The sequence below is a fragment of the Somniosus microcephalus genome, chromosome 11 (genome assembly GCF_052327205.1).
Source record: "Somniosus microcephalus isolate GS21.2 chromosome 11, FLI_Smic_1.0, whole genome shotgun sequence".
NCBI lineage: Eukaryota > Metazoa > Chordata > Chondrichthyes > Squaliformes > Somniosidae > Somniosus > Somniosus microcephalus.
The window spans coordinates 1,732,822-1,759,355 of record NC_140997.1 but is presented as its reverse complement, the minus strand read 5'-3'; the positions used below and the strand labels follow the sequence as shown (position 1 = coordinate 1,759,355).

Here is a 26,534-nt window from a genome sequence, read left to right as displayed (position 1 = left end):
CTCCCGCTGTGTGAGGCCTGTGATCCCGGGTAGGGAGGACAGGCTCCCGCTGTGTGAGGCCCGTGATCCCGGGTAGGGAGGACAGGCTCCCGCTGTGTGAGGCCCGTGTGATCCCGGGTAGGGAGGACAGGCTCCTGCTGCGTGAGGCCCCCCGTGATCCCGGGTAGGGAGGACAGGCTCCCGCTGTGTGAGGCCCCCCGTGATCCCAGGTAGGGAGGACAGGCTCCCGCTGTGTGAGGCCCCCCGTGATCCCAGGTAGGGAAGACAGGCTCCCGCTGTGTGAGGCCCGTGTGATCCCTTGTAGGGAGGACAGGCTCCCGCTGTGTGAGGCCGGTGATCCCGGGTAGGGAAGACAGGCTCCCGCTGTGTGAGGCCTGTGATCCCGGGTAGGGAGGACAGGCTCCCGCTGTGTGAGGCCCGTGTGATCCCTTGTAGGGAGGACAGGCTCCCGCTGTGTGAGGCCCGTGATCCCGGGTAGGGAGGACAGGCTCCCGCTGTGTGAGGCCCGTGATCCCGGGTAGGGAAGACAGGCTCCCGCTGTGTGAGGCCCGTGTGATCCCGGGTAGGGAGGACAGGCTCCCGCTGTGTGAGGCCCGTGATCCCGGGTAGGGAAGACAGGCTCCCGCTGTGTGAGGCCTGTGATCCCGGGTAGGGAGGACAGGCTCCCGCTGTGTGAGGCCCGTGATCCCGGGTAGGGAGGACAGGCTCCCGCTGTGTGAGGCCCGTGTGATCCCGGGTAGGGAGGACAGGCTCCCGCTGTGTGAGGCCCGTGATCCCAGGTAGGGAGGACAGGCTCCCGCTGTGTGAGGCCCGTGTGATCCCGGGTAGGGAGGACAGGCTCCCGCTGTGTGAGGCCCGTGATCCCGGGTAGGGAAGACAGGCTCCCGCTGTGTGAGGCCCGTGATCCCGGGTAGGGAAGACAGGCTCCCGCTGTGTGAGGCCCCCCGTGATCCCGGGTAGGGAGGACAGGCTCCCGCTGTGTGAGGCCCGTGTGATCCCGGGTAGGGAGGACAGGCTCCCGCTGTGTGAGGCCCCCCGTGATCCCGGGTAGGGAGGACAGGCTCCCACTGTGTAAGGCCCGTGTGATCCCGGGTAGGGAGGACAGGCTCCCGCTGTGTGAGGCCCGTGTGATCCCGGGTAGGGAGGACAGGCTCCCGCTGTGTGAGGCCCCCCGTGATCCCGGGTAGGGAGGACAGGCTCCCGCTGTGTGAGGCCCGTGATCCCGGGTAGGGAAGACAGGCTCCCGCTGTGTGAGGCCCGTGTGATCCCGGGTAGGGAGGACAGGCTCCCGCTGTGTGAGGCCCGTGATCCCGGGTAGGGAGGACAGGCTCCCGCTGTGTGAGGCCCCCCGTGATCCCGGGTAGGGAGGACAGGCTCCCGCTGTGTGAGGCCCTCCGTGATCCCAGGTAGGGAGGACAGGCTCCCGCTGTGTGAGGCCCGTGATCCCGGGTAGGGAGGACAGGCTCCCGCTGTGTGAGGCCCCCCGTGATCCCGGGTAGGGAAGACAGGCTCCCGCTGTGTGAGGCCCGTGATCCCGGGTAGGGAGGACAGGCTCCCGCTGTGTGAGGCCCGTGTGATCCCGGGTAGGGAGGACAGGCTCCTGCTGCGTGAGGCCCCCCGTGATCCCGGGTAGGGAGGACAGGCTCCTGCTGTGTGAGGCCCCCCGTGATCCCAGGTAGGGAGGACAGGCTCCCGCTGCGTGAGGCCCGTGATCCCGGGTAGGAAGGGCAGGTTCACGTGGCCGAGCCAGGTTTCGGCGTAAACTTCTCAATCAGCAGCTTTTTCTCCTGGCCAGCCGGTGCCTGGGACGGTCACTAGTCCCAACGTTTTTGTCTGTAGCATCAGTTCGCACTGAAGCAACATCTGGGAACTTTCACAATGAGGTAACTTGCTGACCAGGTGAAAAAGTGAAATCGTTAAAAAAAATTAAACAAACAGTCACCAGAGCAGAAAGATCCCAGCGTGGATCCCAGGCTCGGGGTCCACCTATGGACAAGGGTACGGAGGTCGTCCTCGAGCATCAGGCAAGCGTGGTCAGCAGCCACCATTTGGAGATCGTTGTACAGACTCCCGCTGAGGTGCATCTCTCCCAGGAATCAATAACTGGCCTCAGTGCCTTGGGCTGCTTGCTGTCCAGTGACCCACGGCACCGTGAGCGCAGGGTCGGCCTCAGCGGCGATGCCTCCCATGGTGAACAATCTGCTGACCTATACTGTTGACTCTCGGATAAAGTGCGGCCTCTTGGGTGAGGAATTGAAGGGCAGTGGGTAATATCGGATAGATACTGTGTTTCTTTTAAAGCAATCATCTAGAATTTGAAGATCAGAGTTCCAATACTGTAAGTTTTTACAAGAAGCGATGTTACACGCGCGTCCTCACTGATGGAACAGAACGTCCGAGTGTGACACGGCGCGGTACAGGGTGTAACCAATCTCATCGACTTCCTCCTCAGACAGATCGGACAACAGGTTCACCTTGCTGTTAAAGTAAGCCGGCAGCCGGCCCTGTTCCAGGTAGCCGACCAGCTCCTGGAGTATTTGAAGGACCCGCTCAGCCAGTGCCTCCTTGGTCCAGTCCTTTTCCACTTGGCTGAGGTGCAGGATAACGTTGGTCAGCTGGCTGCTGGTCAGCTTTCTCAGTGACGGCTGGTCCCTGCAGACAGCTTTCAGCACCTTCAAGCAGCAGAATCTGAAGCCCAGGTCGGTGCTGTCCAAGGCTCGCAGCCTGCTGGTCTCAGCCGCCCAGAAACTCTGCTGCCATATATTTACAAAACTGCCCCTTATTTGAGGCTTGGACAGGAGTACGGTCTCCTCCATTTTAATCATGGGCAGGATATCAATGCACAGCAGTTTGTCCCCATCGTGCTGAACTTCCAACTGCAGGAGCTCAGCAGAAACCTCAGGCCGAATGATGCAGTCCAGCAGAGTACCGATCACCAGCCAGTTCATACTCTCCAGCACAGTCTTATGGAACACCTCGACAATTAATTTTGGCGACAGGTACGTTCCCACAATAAATCGATCCCAGTAACTGATGCCCCGGGGGAAATACTCCAGGTTATCCCGCCGCACCATCTGCAGCTCAGGAGCGTTCAGTATGGTTTCCTCCCCTGCGACAAGGGTCCACAGGTCGTCCTCAAGCAGCAGCGGCAGCATCAGGCAAACGTGGTCAGGGGCCACCATTTGGAGATCGTTGTACAGACTCCCGCTGAGGTGCATCTCTCCCAGGGGAATGTCCGGGTGTTTACTGCGAAGGAATTTCTTCAGCTCCGTGCAGATGTCCATTGCGCACTGCTTGGCTCGGTCGAGCTCTGCAGGGGGGATGGATCGCTGTGTGTAATAGGCTAGAAGCTTCTCCTGCAGACTGACGCAGAGATCAGCTTTACTGCCCTCGGGGGCCGTGCTCTCCGTTAAAATCTCTCTGCAATCCCCTAGAAAATACAATCAAAGCATTCGTTGGAGATACTGGAGCATTAAAAATATTAATTTGTTTGTGAACTTTATGCTCATCAAGATGAGGAATGCCATTTCTCTGAAACAGAAGTTATACACCCAGAAAACACTCCCAGGGCAGGTACAGCACGGGGTGAGATACAGAGTAAAGCTCCCTCTACACTGCCCCATCAAACACTCCCAGGGCAGGTACAGCACGGGTTAGATACAGAGTAAAGCTCCCTCTACACTGTCCCATCAAACACTCCCAGGGCAGGTACAGCATGGGTTAGATACAGAGTAAAGCTCCCTCTACACTGTCCCATCAAACACTCCCAGGGCAGGTACAGCATGGGTTAGATACAGAGTAAAGCTCCCTCTACACTGTCCCATCAAACACTCCCAGGGCAGGTACAGCACAGGGTTAGATACAGAGTAAAGCTCCCTCTACACTGTCCCATCAAACACTCCCAGGGCAGGTACAGCACGGGTTAGATACAGAGTAAAGCTACCTCTACACTGTCCCATCAAACACTCCCAGGGCAGGTACAGCACGGGGTTAGATACAGAGTAAAGCTCCCTCTACACTGTCCCCAGAAAACACTCCCAGGGCAGGTACAGCATGGGTTAGATACAGAGTAAAGCTCCCTCTACACTGTCCCATCAAACACTCCCAGGACAGGTACAGCACGGGGTTAGATACAGAGTAAAGCTCCCTCTACACTGTCCCCATCAAACACTCCCAGGGCAGATACAGCACGGGGTTAGATACAGAGTAAAGCTCCCTCTACACTGTCCCATCAAACACTCCCAGGACAGGTACAGCACGGGGTTAGATACAGAGTAAAGCTCCCTCTACACTGTCCCATCAAACACTCCCAGGGCAGGTACAGCACGGGTTAGATACAGAGTAAAGCTCCCTCTACACTGTCCCATCAAACACTCTCAGGGCAGGTACAGCATGGGTTAGATACAGAGTAAAGCTCCCTCTACACTGTCCCATCAAACACTCTCAGGGCAGGTACAGCATGGGTTAGATACAGAGTAAAGCTCTCTCTACACTGTCCCCATCAAACACTCCCAGGGCAGATACAGAGTAAAGCTCCCTCTACACTGTCCCATCAAACACTCCCAGGGCAGGTACAGCACGGGTTAGATACAGAGTAAAGCTCCCCCTACACTGTCCCATCAAACACTCCTAGGGCAGGTACAGCACGGGTTAGATACAGAGTAAAGCTCCTTCTACACTGTCCCATCAAACACTCCCAAGGCAGGTACAGCACGGGTTAGATACAGAGTAAAGCTCCCTCTACACTGTCCCATCAAACACTCCCAGGGCAGGTACAGCACGGGTTAGATACAGAGTAAAGCTCGCTCTACACTGTCCCATCAAACACTCCCAGGGCAGGTACAGCATGGGTTAGATACAGAGTAAAGCTCCCTCTACACTGTCCCATCAAACACTCCCAGGGCAGGTACAGCACGGGTTAGATACAGAGTAAAGCTCGCTCTACACTGTCCCATCAAACACTCCCAGGGCAGGTACAGCACGGGTTAGATACAGAGTAAAGCTCCCTCTACACTGTCCCATCAAACACTCCCAGGGCAGGTACAGCACGGGATAGATACAGAGTAAAGCTCCCTCTACACTGTCCCATCAAACACTCCCAGGGCAGGTACAGCACGGGTTAGATACAGAGTAAAGCTCCCTCTGCACTGTCCCATCAAACACTCCCAGGGCAGGTACCGCACGGGTTAGATACAGAGTGAAGCTCCCTCTACACTGTCCCATCAAACACTCCCAGGACAGGTACCGCACGGGTTAGATACAGAGTGAAGCTCCCTCTACACTGTCCCATCAAACACTCCCAGGGCAGGTACAGCACGGGTTAGATACAGAGTAAAGCTCCCTCTGCACTGTCCCATCAAACACTCCCAGGGCAGGTACAGCACGGGTTAGATACAGAGTAAAGCTCCCTCTGCACTGTCCCATCAAACACTGCCAGGGCAGGTACAGCACGGGTTAGATACAGAGTAAAGCTTCCTCGACACTGTCCCATCAAACACTCCCAGGGCAGCTACAGCACGGGTTAGATACAGAGTAAAGCTCCCTCTACACTGTCCCATCAAACACTCCCAGGACAGGTACCGCACGGGTTAGATACAGAGTGAAGCTCCCTCTACACTGTCCCATCAAACACTCCCAGGGCAGGTACAGCACGGGTTAGATACAGAGTAAAGCTCCCTCTGCACTGTCCCATCAAACACTCCCAGGGCAGGTACAGCACGGGTTAGATACAGAGTAAAGCTCCCTCTACACTGTCCCATCAAACACTCCCAGGGCAGGTACAGCACGGGTTAGATACAGAGTAAAACTCCCACTACACTGTCCCATCAAACACTCCCAGGGCAGGTACAGCACGGGTTAGATACAGAGTAAAGCTCCCACTACACTGTCCCATCAAACACTCCCAGGGCAGGTGCAGCACGGGTTAGATACAGAGTAAAGCTCCCTCTACACTGTCCCATTAAACACTCCCAGGGCAGGTACAGCACGGGTTAGATACAGAGTAAAGCTCCCTCTACACTGTCCCATTAAACACTCCCAGGGCAGGTACAGCACGGGTTAGATACAGAGTAAAGCTCCCTCTACACTGTCCCATCAAACACTCCCAGGGCAGGTACAGCACGGGTTAGATACAGAGTAAAGCTCCCTCTACACTGTCCCATCAAACACTCCCAGGGCAGGTACAGCACGGGTTAGATACAGAGTAAAACTCCCACTACACTGTCCCATCAAACACTCCCAGGGCAGGTACAGCACGGGTTAGATACAGAGTAAAGCTCCCACTACACTGTCCCATCAAACACTCCCAGGGCAGGTACAGCACGGGTTAGATACAGAGTAAAGCTCCCTCTACACTGTCCCATTAAACACTCCCAGGGCAGGTACAGCACGGGTTAGATACAGAGTAAAGCTCCCTCTATACTGATCATCAAACACTCCCAGGGCAGGTACAGCATAGGTTAGGTTAAGAGTAAAGCTCCCTCTACACTGTCCCATTAAACACTCCCAGGGCAGGTACAGCACGGGTTAGATACAGAGTAAAGCTCCCTCTACACTTTCCCATCAAACACTCCCAGGGCAGGTACAGCACGGGTTAGATACAGAGTAAAGCTCCCTCTACACTGTCCCATCAAACACTCCCAGGGCAGGTACAGCACGGGTTAGATACAGAGTAAAGCTCCCTCTACACTGTCCCATCAAACACTCCCAGGGCAGGTACAGCACGGGTTAGATACAGAGTGAAGCTCCCTCTACACTGTCCCATCGAACACCCCCGGGGCAGGTACAGCACGGGTTAGATACAGAGTAAAGCTCCCTCTACACTGCCTCGTCATACACTCTGAATACAGGTGCAGCTTTACCTGAATTATGGCTGGACTGTGCACTCGGCATTCTGTTCAGGGATTCACTCATCTGTATATTCAGCAGTTTTGGGGATGCGTCAATCCAGCTAGATTCTTCCTTTACTGACTGTGTGTCTGGCTTGTCCAGGGAGTTGTCTGGTGGATCACTGGCCTTGTCAAACATCTGCACAAATACAGGGGATCTCAACAAATTTCCTTTCAATTGTTCCATGTAAAAACTCAGCCATTAATAATTTAACAGACCTCAATCCAAACTATCCTGCAAGAGTCAGTGCAGAGCAGCCAATACCAGGAACCCTGACTGATTTGCCCCACACTCCAACCCAAGGCCATAAAGGACAAGTGCAGGGTAGCGATCGGGGTAATGATAACCAGAGTCTGACAGGAAGGGACAGAATGTACAAACATAAGACTGCACCGGCAAATAGGTTAAGGAGGTGGAGTAGCTCTGTTAATAAAGGATGAGATCAGTACAAATAGTGAGAAATGATCTTGGCTCAGAAGCTCAAGATGTAGAATCAGTTTGGGTGGAGATAAGAAACAGTAAGGGAAAGTAGTCACTGGTGGGAGTAGTCTATAGGCCCCCTAACAGTAGCTGCACTGTAGGACAGAGTATAAATCAAGAAATAATGGTGGCTTGTAAGAAAGTTACTGCAATAATCATGGGCGATTTTAATCTTCATAGAGATTGGACAAATCAAATTGGCAAAGGTAACTTGTGGACGAGTTCATAGAGTGTATTCGGGACAGTTTCTTGGAACAATACATTGTGGAACCCACCAGGGAACAGGCTATTTCAGATCTGGTAATGTGTAATGAGACAGGATTAATTAATTATCTCATAGTAAAGGATCCTCTAGGGAAGAGTGATCATAACATGAGTTTAAGGGTGAGAAACTTGGGTCTGAAATTCGTGTCTTAAACTTAAATAAAGGCAATTACAAGAGTATGAAGACAGATTTGGCTAAAGTGGACTGGGAAAATAGATTAAAGGGTAAGACGGTAGAAAAGCAGTGGCAGACATTTAAGGAGATATTTCATAGCTCTCAACAAAAATATATTCCAGTGAGAAAGACTCCACGAGAAGGATGAACCATCCGTGGCTGGAATCTAGAAATAGGGGGCATAGTTTCAGAATAAGGGGTTGCCCATTTAAAACCGAGATGAGGAGAAATTTCTTCTCCGAGGGTCGTGAATCTTTGGAATTCTCTACTCCGGAGAGCTGTGGAGGCGGAGTCATTGAATATATTCAAGGCGGAGATAGACAGATTTTTGAAAAACGGGGGAGTCAAGGGTTATGGGGAGTGGGCAGGAAGGTGGAGTTGAGGTAGAAAATCAGCCATGATCTTATTGAATGGTGGAGCAGGCTCGAGGGGCCGAATGGCCGACTCCTGCTCCTATTTATGTTCTTATGACAAGTGGAGCAGCCCTACTGTCCACCCCACAACAGTGTGGAGGAGATTGAACCCATGTGATCTGGGGCCCCTGGGGATCTGGTGATTCACGGCCCGGGTGATCTGGGGCCCCTGGGGATCTGGTGATTCACGGCCCGGGTGATCTGGGGCCCCTGGGGATCTGGTGATTCACGGCCCGGGTGATCTGGGGCCCCTGGGGATCTGGTGATTCACGGCCCGGGTGATCTGGGGCCCTGGTTAACTGGTGATCTGCGGCCCATCCACCCACTTCAAACATCAACTCACTGCAGCTACAATTACATTGGTACTGAGGCACATTGAATATCTAGGCAGTAAACCGTGCAGGCAGAACACGGCCACAATACAACAGGAAGCCCTAACGAGAACTCAGCAGCGCCAACTCACCCGTTTAACGGCCACTGTGGCAATAGCGAGTATGATGGCCCCCCCGACACCCAGCACCAGACGGGCATTCGCCAGCAGGAAGTCGACAACGTCTCCCAGTCCACTGTCCCTCCGCTTTCCTTTACCGTGCACAATACTGGCCATCCTGAAGCAGCTTTCTGATAACCGTAAGTAGGGAAAAAAATTACAAACAATACATTTTAAACCATAAAACAATATTTTTCCTCAGTTCCTTTCCTTGCTCTCGAGGGCTGTGATGTCTACCAAGATCGGGCTCCATCGGCACCAGCAATCCTCACTTCATGAGTGAGGTGAAACAGTAAATGTTGATGGGCTATTTGACTGTGGGAGGTACCACAGCGATGCCGATCCTGTTCTAACCGGTCTAATACACGTATAGTAATAAAAGCATTCAGAACCCAGTGAATTACTGGGAAGTGCAATCACGGTTGGCTCGTGGGTCGGGTTCTTCCAAAGGACATGCCTTGAAGTTCACGCACTGCACCTGGAGTCAATGGACAGCAATCGGGAGCAGGAACCCTGGCTGATTTTTTTTTATAGGTTAAAGAGCACGAAGGCCAAATGCACAAATCCTTGCTGACCCAGCCCCAGTTTCCAAAGAGGATATTCAGTTACTGAAGGGGGCACAGAAAAGGATATTCAGTTAGTGGGGGGCAGAAAAAGATATTCGGTTATTGGAGGGGGTACAGAGAAGGTATTCGGTTATTGGGGGACAGAGAAGGATATTCAGTTATTGGGGGACAAGGATATTCAGTTATTGGGGGACAGAGAAGGATATTCAGTTATTGGGGGACAAGGATATTCAGTTATTGGGGGGGACAGAGAAGGATATTCAGTTATTGGGGGACAAGGATATTCAGTTATTGGGGGGGACAGAGAAGGATATTCAGTTATTGGGGGACAAGGATATTCAGTTATTGGGGGGGGGACAGAGAAGGGTATTCAGTTATTGGAGGGACAGAGAAGGATATTCAGTTATTGGGGGGACAGAGAAGGATATTCAGTTATTGGGGGGACAGAGAAGGATATTCAGTTATTGGGGGGACAGAGAAGGATATTCTGTTATTGGGGGGACAGAGAAGGATATTCAGTTATTGGGGGACAGAGAAGGATATTCAGTTATTGGGGGACAGAGAAGGATATTCAGTTATTGGGGGACAGAGAAGGATATTCAGTTATTGGGGGACAGAGAAGGATATTCAGTTATTGGGGGACAGAGAAGGATATTCAGTTATTGGGGGACAGAGAAGGATATTCAGTTATTGGGGTACAGAGAAGGATATTCAGTTATTGGGGGACAGAGAAGGGTATTCAGTTATTGGGGGACAGAGAAGGATATTCAGTTATTGGGGGACAGAGAAGGATATTCAGTTATTGGGGGGACAGAGAAGGATATTCAGTTATTGGGGGACAGAGAAGGGTATTCAGTTATTGGGGGACAGAGAAGGATATTCAGTTATTGGGGGACAGAGAAGGATATTCAGTTATTGGGGGACAGAGAAGGATATTCAGTTATTGGGGGACAGAGAAGGATATTCAGTTATTGGGGGGACAGAGAAGGATATTCAGTTATTGGGGGGACAGAGAAGGATATTCAGTTATTGGGGGGACAGAGAAGGATATTCAGTTATTGGGGGGACAGAGAAGGATATTCAGTTATTGGGGGGACAGAGAAGGATATTCAGTTATTGGGGGACAGCGAAGGATATTCAGTTATTGGGGGACAGCGAAGGATATTCAGTTATTGGGGGACAGAGAAGGATATTCAGTTATTGGGGGACAGCGAAGGATATTCAGTTATTGGGGGACAGCGAAGGATATTCAGTTATTGGGGGGGACAGAGAAGGATATTCAGTTATTGGGGGACAGCGAAGGATATTCAGTTATTGGGGGACAGAGAAGGATATTCAGTTATTGGGGGACAGAGAAGGATATTCAGTTATTGGGGGGACAGAGAAGGATATTCAGTTATTGGGGGACAGAGAAGGATATTCAGTTATTGGGGGGACAGAGAAGGATATTCAGTTATTGGGGGGACAGAGAAGGATATTCAGTTATTGGGGGACAGAGAAGGATATTCAGTTATTGGGGGACAGAGAAGGATATTCAGTTATTGGGGGACAGAGAAGGATATTCAGTTATTGGGGGGACAGAGAAGGATATTCAGTTATTGGGGGGACAGAGAAGGATATTCAGTTATTGGGGGACAGAGAAGGATATTCAGTTATTGGGGGACAGAGAAGGATATTCAGTTATTGGGGGGACAGAGAAGGATATTCAGTTATTGGGGGACAGAGAAGGGCTGCAAGTTGACCCCAGAATTTAAGCGAATGAAGGATCAGGAAAGATGGCGACCCTGGGTCTTTTCTCTCCTGAAGAGGAGACTGAGTGGGGATATGATAGAAGTGTTTAAAATTATTGAAGTTTTGACACATTGGATCTAAGGAAGCATTTCTGCTGTGTACAGTAAAAGAATGTTCGATTATAAAACAGAGATTACTTTTATATTACAATCCACGAAGATTGTTCTTTCCCCTCACACCAATCCATCACAAAAAACCAAGCGGCCAAACACCAGCAGCCTTGCAAACAAGTGGTCTTAAAGTCACATTAAAAATGGGAACAGGGCCAGTTTGCTCACCACCCGAGACTCCGCTTCTTGTTCCAATGCTTGTCTACGACACAAGTATATTCAGTCAGTCAGACAGCACCTGACTGGAAATAACACATCCCGGTGTCGGTCGGTGCACTGCTAGGCAGCACCCACCGGGCTCTGGGCACTGCACCCACCGGGCTCTGGGCACTGCACCCACCGGGCTCCGGGCACTGCTGGGCAGCACCCGCCGGGCACTGCTGGGCAGCACCCGCCGGGCTCTGGGCACTGCTGGGCAGCACCCGCCGGGCTCTGGGCACTGCTGGGCAGCACCCGCCGGGCTCTGGGCACTGCTGAGCAGCACCCGCCGGGCTCTGGGCACTGCTGAGCAGCACCCGCCGGGCTCTGGGCACTGCTGAGCAGCACCCGCCGGGCTCTGGGCACTGCTGAGCAGCACCCGCCGGGCTCTGGGCACTGCTGGGCAGCACCCGCCGGGCTCTGGGCACTGCTGGGCAGCACCCGCCGGGCTCTGGGCACTGCTGAGCAGCACCCGCCGGGCTCTGGGCACTGCTGAGCAGCACCCGCCGGGCTCTGGGCACTGCTGAGCAGCACCCGCCGGGCTCTGGGCACTGCTGGGCAGCACCCGCCGGGCTCTGGGCACTGCTGGGCAGCACCCGCCGGGCTCTGGGCACTGCTGGGCAGCACCCGCCGGGCTCTGGGCACTGCTGCTCTCCGCCACAATGAACCACCGCAGCTGGACTTGGAACTGCAGAATCCATTTTATAATCGAAAACAATGATCATCGTTTGAAAATAAACGTTACTGTGCGGGAAATAAAGCTGCATTCGGTTGAGAGTTTGACAAAAAGTCACTTTGAAAATTGCAAAATTATAACCTGCAAATTCAATATTTTCGCACATTCACATTTTCCTTAAAAAAATGAATCACAAGTCAATATTCCGACTTCATTTCCGAATTAATGCTTTTACATTCGCGGCCGGTCTGCACCTGCAACATTCTTTTAAAAATGAGAATAATCAATATTATAAATTAGAATAATTAATGCTATAAATTAATACAATTCAACGCATGTTTAAAGTTTGCTTGACTTACATTTTGCAACGATTTGTAATGAGATGATTGACAGGCGAGCCCGGGACCAGCGGCTGTCAATCATCCCGCAACCTTCGCCCTCCGGCTCCCGGGCCAGGCCTTCATTAAATGTTTCCAGCGCCCTGACCGCGCAGGTACCCGAGCAGACTCTCGGTGACCCGGTCTCGGGAACTCCTGGTGTCAGGGGCTCCTGCTGTAGGCCCGGCCTTTCTCAGCCGCCTTCTCCCTTTGGCTCCGTCTCCACAGCAACCCGCCCACACACCGTGACCGACGGCCCAGCTGGCCAATCAGCGACGACGTCACCCTCACGCACGGCCCGGAACTGACGATCATTTGGGGAGAGGGGCAACCTCCTCACATCCGGAGGCGGGAGGCCGAGGTCGCTCCCGAACCGGTGAATAACGCCTTGATTGACACCAATTTAGACCAATCAGAACCCGCAGTATCAGCGAGTGTGCCCGCCTCGCTGACTCGTCTTCACCAATGAGGAGCGGAGGAAGGGCGCGGCTAGCTGTCAGCGTCAAGATGGCCGCCACCGGAGTCTTGCCCTTCATCAGAGGTGTGGATCTGAGCGGCAATGATTTCAAAGTAAGTCCGTCTCGTCCCGTCAGTGTGAACGCGAATAATCGCAGTGGAAACGAACCCTAGCCTGGACAAGGGTTAAATCTCGGGGGTTTACTGTTTAGTGAGCTTAGTCAGTGAGGCCGGCAACCTAGGCCCGGGTTTGTAATTTAATATTTACAATCTTCTGAAGCATTTCGATATATTCCCAGTGTTTTTGTTCAGCAACTGCAAAAAAACCTGATCTGTCTCGTTTTATTTTGTTATTTGTGGTATTTATTCCAGATTTAATTAATAATATTCATATTTTATTAATTCCTCTTCCTCTCAAGATTATTAAACTTTTTATTATCAATTCCAATTTTATTATCAAGATTGCAATCACAGTAAAAGCTCACAATTTAAACTTCCTCTGAGTTATTTGCCATAATTTAATTCTTGACAGCTGTTAATTTTTTTTACACCTGTTGGTGAATTTGCCTGTGGCCGAATGGTATTGAATGGAGGAAGTTCCAGTCAGAAATTGGCAATCTGTAACTTGTGGGGTGCCACAGGGATCAGTGCTGGGGCCTCAACTATTTACAATCTATATTAATGACTTGGATGAAGGGACCAAGTGTACTGCAGCCAAATTTGCTGATGATACAAAGATGGGTGGGAAAGCAAATTGTGAGGAGGACACAGAGTCTGCAAAGGGATCTAGATAGGTTAAGTGAGTGGGCAAAAATTTGGCAGATGGAGTATAATGTGGGAAAATGTGAGGTTATCCACTTTGTTTGGAAGAATAGAAAAGCAAAATATTATTTAAATGGAGAGAGACTACAGAATGCTGCGGTACAGAGGGATCTGGGTGTCCTCGGACATGAAACACAAAAAGTTAGCATGCAGGTACAGCAAGTAATTAGGAAGGCAAATGTTGGCCTTTATTGTAAGGGGGATGGAGTATAAAGGTAGAGAAGTCTTGCTACAACTGTACAGGGCGTTGGTGAGACCACACCTGGAGTACTGCGTACAGTTTTGGTCTCCTTATTTAAGGAGGGATATACTTGCATTGGAGGCAGTTCAGAGAAGGTTCACGAGGTTGATTCCTGGGATGAAGGGGTTGTCTTATGAGGAAAGGTTAAGCAGGTTGGGCCTATACTCATTGGAGTTTAGAAGAATGAGAGGTGATCTTATTGAAGCATAAGATTCTGAGGGGGGATTGACAGGGTAGATGCTGAGAGGATGTTTCCCCTCGTGGGAGAATCTAGAACTAGGGGGCATAGTTTCAGGATAAGGGGTCGCCCATTTAAGACGGAGATGAGGAGGAATTTCTTCTCTGAGGGTCGTGAATCTTTGGAATTCTCTACCCCAGAGAGCTGTGGAGGCTGAGTCAGTGAGTATATTCAAGGCGGAGATAGACAGATATTTGAGCTACAGGGGAGTCAAGGGTTATGGGGAGCAGGCGGGAAAGTGGAGTTGAGGCCAAAATCAGATCAGCCATGATCTTATTGAATAGCGGAGCAGGCTCGAGGGGCCGATTGGCCTACTCCTGCTCCTATTTCTTATGTTGTAAGAAGGAGCTCTTTCCAGTATTTATCCCTCAATCAACATCACTTTAAAACCGATGATCTGGTCATTTATCTCATTGCTGTTTGTGGGATCTTGCTGTGTGCAAAGTGGCTGCCATGTTTCCTCCATTACAACAGTGACTGGAACAGTGATTTGTCATATTTTTGTTCAGAGAGGGAGTAGCTATGAGCTCACCGGGGAGCTGGCTTGTGGGAGCACTGAGTTTCTGGAGGGTGAGAGAGACTAGTTAACATGCACACTTGTGCAATGACGTGATTGCTATAAGATTAAATCTGTACTGATACTTCAATCACATTGTTAGGTTTTTACCCTAAGTCTGAGATTGACCAATTCTGTTTGTTTCCTGCTTATGTTCTGTGACATGGAAGCTCACACTAGTATTACAGAAATAGAATTATTTAGATTGTAACGTTAACCTTAAACATCCAAATTAAATGCCAAAACATGATTCTGAACAGCTCACCAGTACTTGTCTGTCATCTTTACCCCAAATCTATTCTGTTCCATCTTCATTATTTTTAACTATAATGTTACTCACTCTCTGGCTAATGCTCTACTCTATACTTTCTAATCGTTTTCCTTTTTTTTTTATTTGTTCATGGGATGTGGGCATTGCTGGCTCCCATCCCAAGTTGCTCTTGAGAAGGTGGTGGTGAGCCGCTGCCTTGAACCGCTGCAGTCCGTGTGGTGAAGGTGCTCCCACAGTGCTGTTAGGGAGGGAGTTCCAGGATTTTGACCCAGCGACGATGAAGGAACGGTGATATACTTCCAAGTCAGGATGGTGTGTGACTCGCAGGGGAACTTAGAGGTGGTGGTGTTCCCATGTGCCTGCTGCCCTTGTCCTTCTTGGTGTTAGAGGTCGTGGGTTTGGGAGGTGCTGCTGAAGAAGCCTTGGCGAGTTGCCGCAGTGCATCTTGTAGATGGTCCACACTGCAGCCACGGTGCACCGGTGGTGGAGGGAGTGAATGTTTAAGGTGGTGGATGGAGTGCCAATTGGGCTCCTTTGTCCTGGATGGTGTTGAGCCTCTTGAGTGTTGATGGAGCTGCACTCATCCAGGCAAGTGGAGAGTATTCCATCACACTCCTTACTTGTGCCTTGTCAATGGTGGACAGTTTTTGGCGAGTCAGGAAGTGAGACACTCGCCGCAGAATACCCAGCCTCTGATCTGCTCTTGTTGCCACAGTATTGATGTGGCTGGTCCTGTTAAGTTTCTGGTCAATGGTGACCCCTCTAGGATATTGATGGTGGGGGATTCGGTGATGGTAATGCCTTTGAATGTCAAAGGGCGGTGGTTAGACGCTCTCTTGTTGGAGATAGTCATTGCCTGGCACTTGTGTGGCGCGAATGTTACCTGCCAATTATCAGCCCAAACCTGAACGTCGTTCAGGTCTTGCATGGACTGCTTCATTATCTGAGTAGCTGTGAATGACACTGAACACTCTGCAGTCATCAGCGAACATTCCCATTTCTGACCTTATGTTGGAGGGAAGGCCATTAATGAAGCAGCTGAAGATGGTTGGGCCTAGGACACTGGCCTGAGGTACTCCTGCAGTGATGTCATGGGGCTGTGATGATTGACCTTCAACCACCACAACCATCTTCTTTTGTGCTAGGTATGACTCCAGCCAGTAGAGAGTTTTCCCCCTGATTCCCATTGACTTCAGTTTTACTGGGGCTCCTTCATCCCACACTCGGTTAAATGCTGCTTTGATGTCGAGGGCAGTCACTCTCACCTCACCTCTGGAATTCAGCTCTTTTGTCCATGTTTGGACCACGGCTGTAATGGGGTCTGGAGCCGAGTGTAGAAAACTTTCACTTTTCCAGATCTCCCTGTTCTGGAGGTCGAAGCAACTTCCTTTGTGGGGGGGGGGGAAAAGGCCAATTTTTAAGCAATCAAGGCCCAGATTTTGACAATTGACTTGGTGCGGACCCCAGCGCCCACCAGTGGCTGGACAGGTAACTCACTTGTGTCACTTGACAGGCTAAAGACGTCAGTGTACAAAATTAATCACCAATACTTCGTAACAAAACCGAGTGCTGACAGTGAAACTCCAATTCTACATAAGAGCATAAGAAATAGGAGCAGGAGTCGGCCATTTGTCCCCTCAAGCCTGCTCCGCCATTTAATAAGTTTGTGGCTGATTTTTCTACCTCAACTCCACCTTCCCGCACTATCCCCATATCTTTTGATCCCCCTAGTGTCCAAAATTCTGTATATCTGTCTTGACTATAGTCAACAACTGAGTATCTTTGGAATTCTCTGCCCCAGAGGGCTGTGAATGCTCAGTCGTTGAGTATATTCAAGGCTGAGAGCGATAGATTGTTGGACTTGTGGGGAATCGAGGGATATGGGGATCAGAGCAGGCTCGAGGGACCGTATGGCCTCCTCTTGCTCCTGGTTCTTGTGTTCTTATCCATGACCCTCTGGGGTAGAGAATTCCAAAGATTCACAACCCTCTGAGTGAAGAAATTCCTCCTCATCTCAGTCCTAAATGGCTGACCCCTTATCCTGAGACTGTGACCCCTGGTTCTAGACTCTCCAGCCAGGGGGAAACGGCTTCCCAGCATCTACTCTGTCAAGCTCATTAAAAATTTTATGTTTCAATGAGATCACATCTCATTCTTCTAACCGCTAGGGAATATAGGCCTTGTCTACTCAATCTCCCCTCATAGGACAATCCCCCCATCCCAGGAATCAATCTAGTGAACCTTCATTGCACTCTCTTAAGGCAAGTATATCCTTCCTTAGGTAAGGAGACCAAAACTGTCCACAATACTCCAGGTGTGGTCTCACCAGGGCCCTATATAATTGTAGTAAGATTTCTTTACTCTTATACTCAAATCCTCTTGTAATAAAGGCCAACATCATTTGTTTTTCTAACTGCTTCCTGTACCTGCATGTTAATTGTTGCGCTGAATTCGCTAGATGTTCGAAAGATCGAACAAATAGGTTCGCAGTTTTTCCTTTTAGGGTTGAAATGTAAGTTTGGTCTGAACAAACACACAGGCAACAGATTTCGCATACAAAGATTTATCTTTAATAAATGCTTAACAAACACCGTTCGTTATACAAAGTACAATTCCAAAATATAAGACTCACAACTTCTATTCATGTTACCCGATTTGGTCCGAGGTGATCAGTCTCTGTCCAAATCTCTAGGTAGGGTTTCTGTCCCCAGGTCCCTGCTGTCGAGTGTTGATCCCAGGTTGTCACGCTCTATCTGGGGTTTTCCCTCCTGGTTTATACTATTCGAGAATCTGTCCCATCTCGTTGGTTACACATTTGTTCCTTTTTTCCTGTGCCCTGATGATTAGTTTATACTATTCTAGAATCTGTCCCATCTCTTTGATTAGTTTACGTCTTACTTCATCCATTTTCTCCAATTGACCCATTGTTTGTTAACTGGTGTCTGTAGTGACCTCACTGTGTCTGACGAGGTTACCTATGAGCCCTCTGTTCAGAACATTCCACGGCTGATGCTGAACCTCTGCATTATTTACCCACTATCTCTTACACATGGTGACTCCTTCATTTTATTTCAGTTTTTTTTTTACTTAGACACTACTTCTTCCATTTTCCACATTAACTTTCTGTGATTCGTGTACAAGGACACCCAGGTCCCTCTGAATACCAACATTTCCCAATCTCTCACCATTTAAAAAATATTCTGCTTTTCTATTTTTCCTACGAAGTGGATAACGTCACATTTCTGAGCAGCAGATGAAATATTTTCAGTAATCTAGTGTGTTATTGTTGCCCAGTGAGATGTAGTGACAGGACATTGTGTTGTTCTCGTTCCTCTCCCCACCCCCCCCCCCCCCCCCCATTCTCTTCCCTTTAACTTGCTGTAATTGTTTGGGACTATGATCTGTGCATATGTGTATCATCAACGTGCAAATGTATTGGTGCAGCATTTACCTGCCAGGGGCTGATCTACGTTAATTTTAAGAACTAGGATAGTAAAACAATATTTTCAATGATCCAATATTTAATCATTGCTTTCTTTGATCTAACTCCTCCTTTGGTCATTATTTTTTAAATAGTTCATTTAAAAACACATAGCATAGTTCTTTTGGACATTGTCTTTGAGATTTTTGACAGAAATAATGAACCAAATGCAGTCTTGTCATGTAGTTTAATTGTGTAACATGCCGTTGAAGCTGTTGATTAAAGTGACAGTGAAGCCTGCCTGAATTCTGTTGCTGCCTGACACAGCTGTTACAGGGCTGTCTTTTTTACTTGTGCTAATTTACACCATCTTTCTTCCTTTCTTTTCAAAGGGTGGCTATTTCCCTGAGCATGTTAAATGCATGACCAGTCTGAGATGGCTCAAGCTGAACCGGACAGGACTCTGCTACTTACCGGAGGAACTAGCTTCTCTGCAGAAACTGGTAAAACATCAAGTTGGATTTTCTATTTGAGTTGTAATTTGAATATCGTGTGTACCAGCGTTCTTCATTCATGTTTTTTTCCCCTCAGTCGCAGTCCCAAGCAATGTCTCCTTTGAGGGCTACTGTCAATATTGCTTTTCCATGGATAGGTGCAATGTGGGCAGCACCCTCGCCTCTGAGTCAGAAGGTTGTGGGTACAAGCCCCACTCCAGAAACTTGAGCTCAAAATCTCGGCCAACACTCGAGTACAACGCTGAGGGAGTGCTGCATTGTCGGAGGTGCCGTTTATCAGATGAGATGTTAAACCGAGGCCCCGTCTGCTTTCTCAGTTGGACGTAAAAGATCCCATGGCACTATTTCATAGAAGAGCAGGGGGGTTCTCCCTGGTGTCCTGGCCAATATTATCCCTCAATCAACATAATTAAAAACATTACCTGGTCATTATCACACCGCTGTCTGTGTGCAAATTGGCTGCCGCGTTTCCTACATTACAACAGGGACTACACTTCAAAAAGTACTTCATTGGCTGTAAAGTGCTTTGAGACGTCCTGAGGTAGTGAAAGGCGCTATGTAAATGTTAGGCTTTTTTTCAGAGGCACATGGAGCTGTATATCTGCTTGGGATTTCAGGTGCAAGGGAGGTGGTTGTAACTGAGTACCAATCTGTGTAATGCAGCGAATAGCACTCCATGTTAAACTGGGCAGCGGAGTGGGAAAGACTTTGCCATACTGCAATTGGCATCAGTGAACTAGGGAGGAAATCAGCCAGGGTTTTTGCTCCTGATCGCTATCCAGTGACCACTCTGCTAGAAACTGTTTGTCTGGGGGCAGGATCAAGCTCAGTGTGGTGCTTTTCATGGTCTAGCAGCCTTCTGAGTCTGTCTAGGTTTATACGTGAAGGATGGCCTCTTGAGTGGGGTAAAGGAAGCTGTGAACACCCATGGAACTCCACTCGAGCCAGAGTTACCTCCATCAGGAGCTGCAGGCGTCTTAGGAGGAAATTGTTCCTTTCGTTAGATCCTTGACCTGTATAGCAAGTTAGCTCTCATTAGTCATTGTGGTAGAAAATCATTGTTCAATACTTGAGCTCAGAGTTTGAGATCCTGTTTAAGGTAAATTATAAAGTGGGAGATAGGCACTTATGAGGAACAGGTTCTGTTTGCAAAACTGTTCCCTTATCTGTGTCACAATTTATAAAGTGTACATAAAAAAATTCATTATAGAAAAATGATTTACTCTGCTCTAACTCTAATCCTTTTGGTTTTGTTGTAGGAGCACTTGTCAGTAAGTCACAACAGCCTGACGACACTTCATGGGGAGCTCTCTAGCCTGCCGTGCCTGCGGGTGAGTAATTAATAAAGCAAAGAATTCCAGAAAGGACCGTGGGAACTGTAATTGCAACCGTTCTACTGCTAATGAGCTGTAAAATCATTAAAAAAATTAAAAGCAAACTTTTTGAGGGGATCGTGCCTTAATGGTGGGTGTCTCCTTCACATTTCCTGCCTCTGACCTAATTTCCAAATCCCTCTGATGCCTATTGTTCAGTGGGCTCAATATCACAATTTTACTTTGTATCTGACCCTGAGGATCACCAGATTGCCATGCTTCATCTTCTGAACCTTATATAATGAAGGTTTCATGGCTATAAATATATGATTGGTTTTATTTAGAAGGCATGCATGTCATACAGTTCATGAAAGAAACTGATGTGAAATTCAAATGGCTTTCAAAGTAGACTCTTAATTCTGTGAAATATTCGAGACACCGGGCCTACAGCATGTTGCCGTGTTTGTTGTACTGTTTTTCTTGTCCAATTTAAAATATTTTTCCCACATTATCTGGGAATAGGAATTGTGTAATGTACTCTGTACTCTCTACAGGCCATTGTTGCTCGAGCTAATAACCTGAAGAATTCTGGTGTTCCTGATGACATTTTCCAGCTGGATGATCTCTCTGTGCTGGTATGTTGACCGCCAGGGTTTGTTACAGGCCAGTCATTGTATGCACTGTGGGGGGAACCTGTTGTGGATAAAAGAACCATCTGGCTTGTGCAGTCAGGTTAATTTAACAATATTTGATACATAACCAACATAGAGAAAACATTAGTACATTGTTGGTGCTCCAACTCTTTCTGGATGTCTTTAGCGTGCTTTGCAAATGTGATTGAGTATTATTAATAAATGTGCCAGAAACATCTAGTCCCACCTGTCAGCCTGATGGTGGGCCTGATTCTGTGGGAGGTGAAGTCCTCCAATATTTAACCCGTGGCCTTCCTTGTGTGTGAGCCCAGACGCTGAGCATTGGCAGGCTTTTCCAGGTCAGTGTTAACTTTAGTTACTTCATTTTTGTTCCTTTCTCTCTGGGCACTTGGCCTCTGCTCAGCATGTACCCAGGGTGGGAGGCGAGAGATTGGAAACTCTGCTGTTGGTAGGCTTCAAACTTACTGTGCCACTTCCACGACACTTCATATTGGATCCAAGGCATGAAGCTGGAGAAACAGTTGACGCTATGACCTACAGCAAACTTAAATATCTGATGCAGTATTTGTTAAATAGGAACATGTTAGTGAAATGTAGTGACAGCACAGTGTTCTCATTACCCCCCCCATTCTCTTTTTACCTTGCTTTATTTGTTTGGGATGTATGATCACAGAATCACAGAAACCCCACAGTGCAGATAGAGGCCATTTCGGCCCATCAAGCCTGCACCGACACATATCCCAGCCGATCCCCGTAACCCCTACACCAACACATATCCCACCCTATCCCTGTAACCCCACGTATTTAATCCCCCTAACACTAAGGGTCAATTTATCATAGCCAATCAACCTAACCCGCACATCTTTGGACTGTGGGAGGAAACCGGAGCACCCGGAGAAAACCCACGCAAACACGGGGAGAATGTGCAAACTCCACACAGACAGTCGCCCGAGGCCGGATTCGAACCCGGGTCCCTGGCGCTGTGAGGCAACAGTGCTAACCACTATGCCACCGTGCTGCCCTGTGTATATAAACACTGAAAAAAGATATGTTCAGTGCAAAAACACGACAATCGCAGTAAAGACATCAGTTTTTGAGAGGATTTTTTTCAAACAAAATCTAACTGCTGTTTTAAGAATATATTTGTTACTTTGTTTAGTTAGGTTGATGCACAATTTGTGTTTCAGGACCTCAGCTATAATCAGCTGACTGAAATTCCGCGGGAGCTGGAGAATGCTAAAAACATGCTGGTGCTTAATTTGAGCCATAACAGGTAGGCAGAGGTGTCATGATAAACACATTTGTGGTGGGAACCTTTTTTTTTTAAACTGTTGCATTTTTACTGGGGGTTTCCTGTCTTTTGTGGAACCATTCATAACCTGTAGTTATAAAAGCAGAGAACACTGAAGACGTGCAGCAGGAGCGACGGAAAAAGTAAATTAAATCTAAGTCAGTATTTTAAGAACGTAAGAAATAGGAGCAGGAATAGGCCACACGGCCCCTCGAGCCTGCTCCGCCATTCAATAATTCAATTCAATTCAACTTTATTGTCATTGCACAAGTACATGAACAACGAAATGTGATCTTGCAAGCTCCCATGACTGGGAGAAGCAAAGCCGCTGCGTCGGTGCGCGCCGCCATTCCATTTCCACCATTCCTCCTGTCCGACAATCTTCAGCCCACCGCCCGGGCCTGCTCATCAGCCGCTCCTCCCGTGGCTCCTTCCGTGACCTTCTGCACCTGGTCTTCCCTGATGGTCACCCCTCCAGGTTCTAACCAGGCCTGGCTCTGCTTAGCTTCCAAGCCTTGCCAGTGACCCTGTCCCTAGTCCCAGGAACAGGGCATAACAGGAATAAGATCATGGCTGATCTTAGGCTCAAAGCCACTTCCCTGCCCGCTCCCCATAACCCTTCACTCCCTTATCTTGCAAAAATCTGTCTATCTCCGCCTGAAATGTATTTAATGACCCAGCCTCCACAGCTCTCTAGGGCAGAGAATTCCACAGATTTACGACCCTCAGAGAATAAATTCCTCCTCATCTCAGTTCTAAAAGGGTGACCCTTTATTCTGAAACTGTGCCCCCGAGTTCTAGATTCCCCCACGAGGGGAAACATCCTCTCTACATCTACCTTGTCAAGCCTCCTCAGTATCTTATATGTTTCAATAAGATCATCTCTCATTCTTCTAAATTCCAATGAGTATAGGCCCAGCCTGCTCAACCTTTCTTCATAAGTCAACCCCTCATCTCTGGAATTAACCTAGTGAATTGTGTCTGAACTGCCTCCAATGCAAGTATATCCTTCCTTAGATAAGGAAACCAAAACTGTACGCCGTACTCAAGGTGTGATCTCACCAATACTCTGTACAGTTGTAGCCGGACTTCCCTGCTTTTATACTCCAACCCCCTTGCAATAAAGGCCAACATTCCATTTGCCTTTTTGATTACTTGCTGTACCTGCAGGCTATCTTTTTGTGTTTCATGCACAAGGACCTCCAGGTCCCTCTGAACTGTAGCATTTTGTAATCTCCATTTAAATAATAATTCTTTTTTATTTTTCCTGCCAAAGTGGATAACCTCGCACTTTCCCACATTTTACTCCATCTGCCAAATGTTTGCCCACTCACTTAGCCAGTCTATATCCCTTTGCAGTTTCTTTGAGTCCTCTGCACAACTTGCTTTCCCACCCATCTTTGTATCCTCCACAAACTTGGCTACATTACACTCGATCCCTTCATCCAAGTCATTAATGTTTTGTGAGAGAACTGAAACTGTCAGGCTGAAGAAATGCCCTTTTCATATCCAGCAATGTGTGCTCGCCTTGTGACTGTTGTACTCGGGGGTTATGATGTCTTCAGAGCTGCAGCAAAACTTTTAACAAATAACAGGTTGGAGCAAACAATAGTTTTCCCTGTATTCCCCCATTCCCTGAGGTGGTGAGGGTGAGTGAGACTCACGGGCTGCTACTGCTCTGCTTTCAGTCAGCAGGACGGGGGTGGGTGTGTTTTTTCCTTTTCTCCCTTTGCCTCTGCTCTTCCTCCTTCTGCTCTTTTCTCAAAGTTTGGGTGATCGAGACAGACTCGATCACAGTTTTCAAAAGGGAGTTGGATAAGCACCTGAAGGCAAAAAATTTGCAGGGCTATGGGGAAAGGGTGGGGGAGTGGGACTAGCTGAAGAGCTCTTGCAGAGAGCCGGCATGGACTCAACGGGCCGAATGGCCGCCTTCCGTGCTGTAATTCACTGTATGGAGAACTGAAGAAACAAACTTGTATCATGGATTTGTAGGACAGAATGGGTCAATATACTAATTAATCATCAGTTTAACATACAGATAGTTAGCTGGCTAGCATTAGATTTTATTTGTGTGTTTGTACAAGACTCTCACTTATTTTCTCTCTCTCCCTGTTCTCCTTGTCCCGCACAATCTCCAGGAGCTGAGGCGCTTACTCCCTGGATTTTGCTAGTGATGTTCTGAAGCTGGCTGCTTGCAGTTACAGGTTTCAGGATTCTCCCTTCAATTCTTTCCTTACATCCAGCGGGGAAAGTTCCAAGCTCCTGCTCGATCGAGGCTGCCCTACACAGATACAATATAGATCAGTAACTGTAGCATGTGGGGATACAAGGGCTGGAACCCATGTCCCACTGTGTCCTGATGACATGTCACTGCCAGAACATGGCACATCACTGCAATGCTTGTCTTCCTTTCCCTGTACTTGGTTATTATATATGCTGCTATTCCCACTTCTAATGCCTTGTTTTTCTTTGCAGTATAGACAACATCCCAAACCAACTGTTTATAAATCTGACCGATCTGCTGTACTTGGACCTGAGCGATAATAAACTGGAGAGTCTGCCTCCTCAGATGAGGCGCCTGGTTCATCTCCAGACACTGATTCTGAATAACAACCCACTCATGCATGCTCAACTGCGGTAAGGGGCAACCAGCAGGAAAGCTCTCTCGCTGCTTAATTGCACAGCGTCAAATAATCAAGAGTAACAAAGTATGACGAATGAGTCAGATGGACATAGAAACATAGGAGATAGGAGCAGGAGTAGGCCATTCGACCCCTCGAGCCTGTTCCGCCATTTAATGAGATCATGGCTGATCATCCAAATTCAGTACCCTGTCCCTGCTTCCTCCCCATATCCCTTGATCCCTTTAGCCGTAAGAAATATATCTAACTCCTTCTTTAATATATTTAATGAATTGGCCTCAACTGCCTTGTGTGGTAGAGAATTCCACAGGTTCACCACTCTCTGGGTGAAGAAATTCCTCCTCATCTCACTCCTAAATAGCTTACCCCTTATCTTTAGACTGTGACCCCTGGTTCTGGACTCCCCGGCCATCGGGAACATCCTTCCTGCATCTAGTCTGTCTAGTCCTGTTAGAATTTTATAAGTTTCAATGAGATCCCCTCTCATTCTTCTGAACTCCAGCGAGTATAAGCCCAATCGACCCAATCTCTCCTCGTATGTCATTCCTGCCATCCCAGGTATCAGCCTGGTGAATCTTCGCTGCACTCCCTCCATGGCAAGAACATCCTTCCTCAGATAGGCGACCAAAACTGCACACAATACTCAAGGTGTGATCCCACCAAGTCCCTGTACAACTGCAGCAAGACATCCTTGGTCCTGTACTCGAACCCTCTCGCTATGAAGGCCAACATACCATTTGCCGCCTTAACTGCCTGCTGCACCTGTATGCTTACCTTCAGCGACTGGTGCACAAGGACACCCAGGTCTCGTCGCACTTCCCCTTCTCCCAATCTATTGCCATTCAGATAATAATCTGTCTTCCTGTTTTTGCCACCAAAGTGGATAACCTCTCATTTATCCACGTTATATCGCATCTGCCATACATCTGCCCAATCACCCAACCTGTCCAAATCATACTGGAGTTTCTCGGCATCCTCCTCACAGCACACACGCCCACCCAGCTTTGTGTCATCTGCAAACTTGGCGATATTACATGTAGTTCCTTCGTCTAGATCATTTATATATATATATATATTGTGAATAGCTGGGGTCCTAGCACAGATCCCTGCGGTACCCCACTAGTCACTGCCTGCCACTCGGAAAAAGAGCCGTTTATTCCAACTCTTTGCTTCCTGTCTGCCAACCAGTTCTCGATCCAATGGGTACGTTAGCAGAGGTGAAAACCCTGGAATCATTTCGGAAAGCGTTAGGGGCTTTGGTGATGGTTGGGGTGTTTCTGGATAGTGAGCTAAAATTGGCTGAATGGCCTTTCTCATTTGTATCCTGTTAATGAATGGCGATCACAGAATGCACTGAACAGTGTGGTACTGACTTGGACCAGCAAGATCCCTGGTTCGATTTTCCCCTGAGGCGCCATGATGGAATAGTGACTGTAGTTTAAAACTGTGACCACTTGGTGTACTGCAATCTAGTTTTGAAGAGTTGGGTATGGTTCACTTTGATTTTGTGTAGTAACCTCTGGAGCTAGGAGGCCTTGCTTGAATTCTGTCTAATTCACTGTACTAATCTGTTACAGGCAGCTTCCTGCAATGACTGCTCTGCAGACGTTGCATCTCCGGAATACACAGCGCACACAGAGCAACCTGCCGACCAGCTTGGAGGGACTGTCCAGTTTGGTCGGTAAGC

At 48.7% G+C, this 26,534-nt stretch overlaps 2 protein-coding genes across 2 annotated transcripts in view; one reads left to right on the top strand and one right to left on the bottom strand.

Annotated features, from left to right (window-relative positions):
• Positions 1 to 1,100: 1,100 nt before the first annotated feature.
• LOC147110251 (mitochondrial dynamics protein MIEF1-like) lies at positions 1,101 to 12,669 on the bottom strand. Its single transcript, XM_086000024.1, has 4 exons — positions 12,411 to 12,669; positions 8,684 to 8,841; positions 6,861 to 7,026; positions 1,101 to 3,430 (listed from the first exon to the last, which is right to left on the bottom strand). Exons 2-4 carry the CDS (start codon positions 8,825 to 8,827, stop codon positions 2,376 to 2,378), a joined length of 1,365 nt encoding a protein of 454 aa, XP_085856150.1. The 5' UTR covers positions 8,828 to 8,841; positions 12,411 to 12,669; the 3' UTR covers positions 1,101 to 2,375.
• Positions 12,670 to 12,890: 221 nt separating this feature from the next.
• Positions 12,891 to 26,534, top strand: part of flii (FLII actin remodeling protein) — a 108,688-nt gene continuing 95,044 nt past the window's right edge. Inside the window, exons 1-7 of the mRNA XM_086000021.1 lie at positions 12,891 to 12,998; positions 18,826 to 18,936; positions 20,208 to 20,279; positions 20,816 to 20,896; positions 22,102 to 22,187; positions 24,681 to 24,842; positions 26,425 to 26,528. Coding sequence (XP_085856147.1) covers positions 12,894 to 12,998; positions 18,826 to 18,936; positions 20,208 to 20,279; positions 20,816 to 20,896; positions 22,102 to 22,187; positions 24,681 to 24,842; positions 26,425 to 26,528 — 721 coding nt within the window. The 5' untranslated portion in view covers positions 12,891 to 12,893. The remainder of the gene's footprint in view (positions 12,999 to 18,825; positions 18,937 to 20,207; positions 20,280 to 20,815; positions 20,897 to 22,101; positions 22,188 to 24,680; positions 24,843 to 26,424; positions 26,529 to 26,534) is intronic.